This window comes from Paramisgurnus dabryanus, chromosome 8, assembly GCF_030506205.2.
Source record: "Paramisgurnus dabryanus chromosome 8, PD_genome_1.1, whole genome shotgun sequence".
In the NCBI taxonomy this organism is placed as follows: Eukaryota; Metazoa; Chordata; class Actinopteri; order Cypriniformes; family Cobitidae; genus Paramisgurnus; species Paramisgurnus dabryanus.
Window position 1 is genome coordinate 8,417,325 of NC_133344.1, and position 7,574 is coordinate 8,424,898.

Below are 7,574 nucleotides of genomic sequence, written 5' to 3' on the forward strand. Positions count from 1 at the left end.
GAAGTAAATGGGGTCCACGAATGGTTTGTTCATCAGAACAACGAAATTAATGCGGATTTGTAACAACCTGAGAGTAAGTAAAAGATGACATAATTTTCATTTTTGGGTGAACTATCCCTTTAAGTATTTCACAGTACATCTGTGTATTCATGATGCCGTCTATAAAATGTAGCCAACTGTGCTGAACTTGCATGATTTTTTTCAACATCTCTCATCACAAAACGCTGTTGATGAGGGGCTTGGAGTGTTGTTCTTTACTCGGGTTTTAACGAAAAAGAAAAGTTTAAATCGCTTAAAACAGATGCGATAGCTGATTCGAACGAGTGGTAAACTCGAACTTGTTTTAAACTCTTCAAAGCGGAGTGCGGGGAGCCTTCAAAAAGAAAAACAAAAATAACGAAATAATTTTTCATCTCGCTCCATCTTCATGCTGTGACTTGTTTTACAAGGGAGGATGCTTCTTAACACTGTTTTTAATGGTAAATGGGCACGGTATGGGAATTGCGTCCATTTTAATAAGCCTGCCAACCTGGGGCGTCTAGACCCATTTTACTGTTGCACGATCCCCAGTGTAAATCTGTTGTACCCAATTGTCCTATGTTGTGCCTTAAGTTTAAGTTTTACACCCAGTTAAAGTTTTTACTTTATTTGCCAGTATATTAATTTACATTGCTAATCTATTCTGACTCGATCATTACGGGCTCCTGTCGATGTATATCAGATTTTTGTGCAAAGCAGGGAAATAGAAACAGAAAGTAGAGAGGATGAGGGAGGTTAAAAGAACTATTTTCAACTTTACTTTTAATTAAGTAAAAATTATTTAAGTAACTTTACTTTTACTTGAGTCCAATATTTTATTAATCTTTCCACCTCTGTACATCCCATAACCAAGAATGATCATTTTTAAACAAAACTTATATGGTTGGATTATAGCATTATAGTTGTGTGATAGACAACCTGAAGAGTAAAGAAATACATAAAGAATAAATTGAATGCAAATCCTCTGAAACAACAGCAGATATATCAGTTGATCTGAGTGATCTTACTAGAGTTTATTTAGTAACTACAGTATATTTCACAGGTTTGTAGAGTCTGAACCATGAAGACATTAAAAACGAATACACGGTTATCTTCAAATCAATAGTGAAGATCACAGACAGACAGTGAAGAGATCTGAGTTTATAATGTGATTTATTATTTCACTCAGAATCAGCTTTACTGCTGCATGGTTACTATTGATATCTAATGATTTATAATCAACTATAAAATTAATACATAATTTATACATAATTAATAAACTAACAAAAAAATCAATGTTGATCTGATGTGTGTGTCATTGTTCTCTACAGCTTGTGTCATTTTAATATCACAGCTGAAGGTTGTGCTGCTCTAACTTCAGCTCTGAGATCAAACCCATCACACATAAAATATCTGAAACTGTCTAAGAATAATCTTGGAGATTCGGGAGTGAAGCTGATCTCTGATGTACTGAAGAATCCTCAATGTAAACTGGAGAAACTGTGGTAAGATAATATGATGTTATGCGATGTAATAATGTAATGAAATCTATTTAATGTGTTTATTGTCTACTGTTGTGAATTCTGGTGATTGATCTTCACGTGATCTGATGAGACTCTATCAGTATTAACATCCACATCAGTTTAAATTAAGCACACTGGAATACTCCACTTTCATTGAAAAATCCTAGTAGAGCGGCAGCTTTTGAAATACTCAGACGTCTTCATCACTTCTAAATATATTCTGTCATTGCTGTCGTGTGATTGGCTGATTAGCAATTTGTGTTAACAATTGAGCAGGTGTACTTAAAAAGAGGCCGGTGAGTGTATGGGCATTTTCCAAATGGCATTGATGCACCCTTTAAGGCCCACGAAGGGGACCTACAAATGGCGTCCCCTTCAAGGGTCTGTAAATGCTATTTGGAAGTGATGGGATGAAGACGTCTGTGTATTTTCAAAACTGCCGATGCCCTGTAAATCCCCTACACTCTTCAAAGAGCTCACTTCAAAGGGCTTTGTTCTTCAAAGCAGTGAGGAATACGGATGCTCTTTTCCGTTTACCTTTCCAAGTACTTGTTGCAGTGTATAGGAATAGTGGATTAAGCAATGGAAATTTGTTTAGTGGATTGTTTCACACACCTATTGCATGCACAAACTTTTTTACTGAACAGCGATAACAAACTGAACATCCTTGGTCAGCTTACTTTTGGGGGCTTTTCCACTGGGTACAGTATGTAGTATAAAAGGCAGCCTCCATCGGTCGAAATGTTTCAATAATTACCGTACAGCGGGCATCATACCGAAATACTACCGTACCGTGAATTGTTGATACCGTTACATCCCTACTGATTGGTCTGAGAGAATCGTCACTACCAGTGTCATCGCTATTATGTAAGATTAGCTTTACCTTCGTGCTAGCTTGGGTGTCTTGAGTAAACCTGTTGTCATCTGTGCTTTGCTGTAAGTTCCCAAACTTCCTTTTTGCGATGAAAAACATCCACAGGTTGAGAATCATTTGCGACGTATGCCCGCATATATGCTTAAATGCAACTTATACGAGGCTCAGCGGAGCACATCGACTGACGCCACAGGTGTTTGTACAGAAACTGTCATGTGAGACAGAGGTAGTGATAAACGCGATGTGCAAACATCTATTTGTGGTGGTCAATTTTAATTTTGTGTCAGATTAAGAAATAAATAAATGTACAACGACGCTCTCACTTGTATGATATCACAGCAATAGGCAGCGAAAATATAACTATAATCCCTCCCACTCCAAAGTGTTACTAAACTCAATGGAAAAGCTAACCAAGCCAAAGTGAAGTAAGTTTTCCCGATCTGACCTAAACTGTGGGGTACTATGCAATGGAAAAGCACCATAATAATAGTTACAGTAACTAACTTGTCTTTTTAAAACTATTACATGTCACACCTGCTGTTCTGTGTCTTTTGTGTGTGCTGTTAAAGACAAATTTAAAAAACAAACATCCAGTTATAGATTTTAACTGTAAAGGCATTTTATCTTTGAGACTGTCACTTTAACTGTTTTTAATCACAATCACTGTTTTTAATCATCTACTTATTTAAATTCTTACTCAAAATCTTCAAGATCTTATTAAAATTCTTATCAAACATTGATTATATGGTTTTTGAAACTGAGACATTAATTAAATAAATACAAACAGTGAAACCGTGAATAAACAAACAGAAATCCATGTTGATCTGATGTGTTTATTGTGATTTAAGAGAGTGAACTGTGTGTAATTGTTCTCTACAGGTTGGAGTGTTGTAATATTACAGATGAAGGTTGTTTTGCTCTGGCTTCAGCTCTGAGATCAAACCCATCACATCTGATACATCTGTATCTTTGTAATAATAAACTCGGACATCCAGGAGTGATGCTGCTCTGTAATCTAAGGGATGATCCACATTATAAACTAGAGAATTTAATGTGAGTAATAATCATTTTAAAATATACATTAATGACTATACATTGAAATCTGTGGTTGTTATATGATATGAATTTAGTGTATTAACAGGCTTCATATGTCTTTATGTATTATCCATTCAACAAAACACATATTTTTTTTATTTAAGCTTTGCGTTCAGTTTAACAATTAATTAATACATTCATTCATTTAATAAGCCTGATATGACTTTCAGTGTTTCAGTCATTATAACCATGCCTGGAATTCATAAAAATGTAAGCAGCCAGCTGGTCTGTCAATCACCAGCTGGCTGCTTACATTTTTATGAATTCCAGGCATATGCTCACAAATCCTTTTGCTTCATGTAATGTTTCTGAAATAACTCACAAGCAGAATGTGCAGTGCATGCATTCCCTTAACTGTGCTGTTGCCATTGTTTTGTATATGGCGGCAGCGGCTCAGTGGTTCATGTAGATCAGGAGTGGGGAACCCTGGGTCCTGGAGGGCCACTGTCCTGCAGAGTTTAGTTCCAACCCTAATCAAACACACCTGAATTTCATTTTCAAGTAATCCTGAAGACTTTAATTAGATTTTTCAGGTGTGTTTAATTAGGGTTGGAACTAAACTCTGCAGGACAGTGGCCCTCCAGGACCAGGGTTCCCCACCCCTGATGTAGATTGTCTACAAATCGGAAGGTTGGTGGTTCAATCCCCAGCTCCACCTGTCCAAGTGTCGAGGTGTCTTTGAGCAAGACACCTAACCCCAGCTGCTCCTGACGAACTGGATAACGCCTTGCATGGCTGACACCGTTGTTGGTGTATGAATGAATGGGTGAATGTGAGGCAACTTGTAAAAAGCGCTTTGGATGGCCATAGGTCTGTTAAAAGCGCTATATAAATGCAGTCCATTTACCATATACAACAAAATTTCATTGGAATCGATTTATGTTGTAACTGTGGCTGTCCTGCAATCCCGTTTTCACACGCAATATAACTCCAATAATATAATTATGTTTGAGTTAGGGTGCCAGACCATATTAATTGCTATATTTCATCCACTGGTCAATTAGATTATTATGCTCCACGGATAGTTCAGAAAACCAACCGAAAAGGAATTCACAACATGCAATTTAATAACACTTTGTCCCATTTTCCCAGTAATCGAAGAGTTAATTTACAGGCTTGGGTTCATTCATGTATATTGTTTGTTCTTCCCAGTTGCATAACAAATTCTCCTGGAGCTTCTAGTTATGGGTCTTGCCACAAGTTTAAATACACTTTTAGGCAGGATGCGGCAGTCGTGTGTGTCTCCTTAATGGTGCATTCCCACCGCAGTAGAGGCAGCAAAAACGCGCTATTCACGCGTAGTTGGACGCTTGAACATTTGAGTTCACTCGCGAGTGAAATTCTATTCATTTGAGACATTCACGCGGAAATTTGCGTTATGGGAGGGGCTTCTGCGACTCTGCTGAGACTCTGCCACTCCGCTCGCTTCCTGAAATCATGTCACTACTACAGCAAGGTCCTGATTGGTAAACGCGGATTGGTTAAGTTCAGATGGTGCCTATTTAATATGTAAATCACTCACACAGAAACAGCAGTATACTCTAGTTTAGAAATGGCTTATTTTAAATGTCGTAGCTGAACAGGACTCAAACACAAACGTCTAAAAATGAGAGTAAGTTAGCAACTGCCCCAAATCTGGTGATCAAAGAAATGTAAGCAAGCACGATTTAATCGCATAATGCCTGTGTTATATGACTTTAAACTGAACTAGGTACAGTTTGCTGCTTTATAAATCTACAGTAGCAATTTCTTTGCTAAATGACTGTTCCCATTACACATTTATAAGATATAAGCACAAGGTATAATTCTGTTCAATTATTTGAAGTTTGTTTTATTATCAGCACACTAAGCTTCTAAAAAGTTCTCCGGCCCTCACATGGTGATGTTATTTACCATCCCGCCCTCAACCTAAAATGAGTTTGACACTGCTGGGCTAAACCATCTTTTCTAACAAATAAGAAAGATTGGCTGCATGTAAAGTAAACATAGCTATAAATTTTATTTGTAAACATGAAGGAGATTTTCAGATAATGTTTGTCCATGTCTGTCATAACTGTCTGTTTCTTTTCCAGTATTTGATCAATCCACCGTCCAACAGACGACAGTTGTGCAGGCATCCAAGATACTTCCATGGCTTAAATCAGCTGTGGCATCAGTAAAATCTCATGTATGAGTGTTATATGTGTGTGCTCATACTCATATTATGATAATATACCTTACTGTAATTCATACTGATATTCTGACTTGTGTACAAGCTTACATTTGTGTTGCATTTCATTTTTTTCCTATCATTTATTACAGTATTGCATTTAGTTTAATGTCCATTTATCCATATATATGAACTAACATTTACAAAGTTTGAATTATTTATTTTATTATTTTTCATTACTGTTTAATGTTATTTTTATTATCTTCACAAGTACAGTAACAGATAAGGAAATATATCAGTCTCAAGGGTCAGACCATCAAGAGTGTAACAATCCACTGTCATTTTTCAGAAGTAAATAAGTGTTTATATAGAAGTTTATCATTTGCATGTGTGTCGTAACTTGCAAATGTTAACATTCAAGCCATTTTAAAATTTGAGCGCAAGAAGATGCTAACGTGAGCTATTGCCTTTATGCATAGCCGCACACACTCAAATAGACACACACTAATAAGTGCATGCACAAAGATAAGTCTTTCAAAAATCAGAATATTAAAAAAGGGTTAGGGTTAGGGTTAACCAACCCTTTAATTTATAGAATAAAGAAGACAGTGTTACTATTCAATTTATCTCCTGTTAGACCTTAGGCAACTTTATTTGTAACTTTTGTTATTTTATGTTTATACTTGTAATTTTTTGAATCACATTTACTCCCCCTCCTTTTTTACTGATCTGAAAATTATTCAATCGGGGACTCATAAACTGTTATGTAATCCATTTAACCACTACTAAATTGTAAAATGATGTAATTTGAGAGTAGGCATGAGATCCACCCTATTTCACCGGTGAGATGTAGTGCTTAGTGCAAGAACTAGATCTAAACCTTGAATCTGAAGGATCTAACATTTTTATTAGCATAGCCATAATTGGATCTAACACTGTATATATGACACTATATTGTGTGTGTTGTTTTACAATAAGTTTCTGTGTTGAGATGTAATGCTATGGTTTGTCTTAGCATTAAAGGTCTTGTTTTTCCTGTGTTTTTGAGGCTTTGAATGTGTTTATGGTGTACAATATACCACGTGTTCATGTTTCGTGTGTAAAAAACACAGTATTTTACACACAATTTACTTATCTCTATACCAGTGTTTTCACTGTCCTAAGAAGCTGTAGTCCAAACAGGCCGTTCTCTGTAGTCTTTGAAAGGGGAATTCTGTTAAAGAAAGAGTCGCTTGGCATTGAACTTTGAGCTTTACAATTTTGCAGGTATTATTTTTGCTCTAACACTAACTAAAGTTTGAAAAATGTGATTAAGAAAAATGGCACCTTGAAGATCAATAGAGACGGAGCACAGCACATCATAATTTGAAAACCATGACCACCAGGGGGAAACAATCAGTTTGTCTCCATTGACTTTGTATTGCATGAGGCTGCCTCCTTGTCATTTCTGGCTTATAACAAAAACAGAATAATGCCTAAAAGCTGCTGTGTGACAGGGTCAGTGGCGTGTCCACCACGCAAACCACACAATTGCATGAGGCCTCGCGGGCTTGGGGGGCCCCCTACTGGGCACAAGGTGTGGGAAAGTATGTTACGTTTATTCAGACGCAAATCTAAGGCAAGGATAAAGCACGCGCGAGCAAGAGATGTGCAAGTATGCACGCAGAATAATATATGCGCGCATCCTCGCGAGGGCACATAAACTGAAGTAGGCTACTTCATGAGCGAACTCTACAGGACAGTGCACCTCTGCTCAGCGTGCACAAATGCAGCCACACAAGTGCTGGAATAAGTGCTCACTCAACTCTCTCTGTGCTCTCGTAACTGCACAACATTCACTTGATGGTCAAGTTTACTTTAAAGACTTTGGGCTTCAAACCTGTGATTGGTGGTTTGGTTTGATCAGTGACACGCA

The 7,574-nt window shown here is 37.2% G+C and overlaps 1 protein-coding gene across 5 annotated transcripts in view; it reads left to right on the top strand.

The window, feature by feature from the left end:
• The window catches only part of LOC135771814 (protein NLRC3-like), a 44,032-nt gene extending 37,333 nt beyond the window's left edge, over positions 1 to 6,699 (top strand). For all 5 annotated transcript variants that reach the window (XM_065282180.1, XM_065282184.1, XM_065282181.1 and 2 more), the window contains 3 exons: positions 1,350 to 1,523; positions 3,295 to 3,468; positions 5,583 to 6,699. In XM_065282180.1, coding sequence (XP_065138252.1) covers positions 1,350 to 1,523; positions 3,295 to 3,468; positions 5,583 to 5,589 — 355 coding nt within the window. In that variant the 3' untranslated portion in view covers positions 5,590 to 6,699. The remainder of the gene's footprint in view (positions 1 to 1,349; positions 1,524 to 3,294; positions 3,469 to 5,582) is intronic.
• The last annotated feature ends 875 nt before the right edge of the window (positions 6,700 to 7,574 follow it).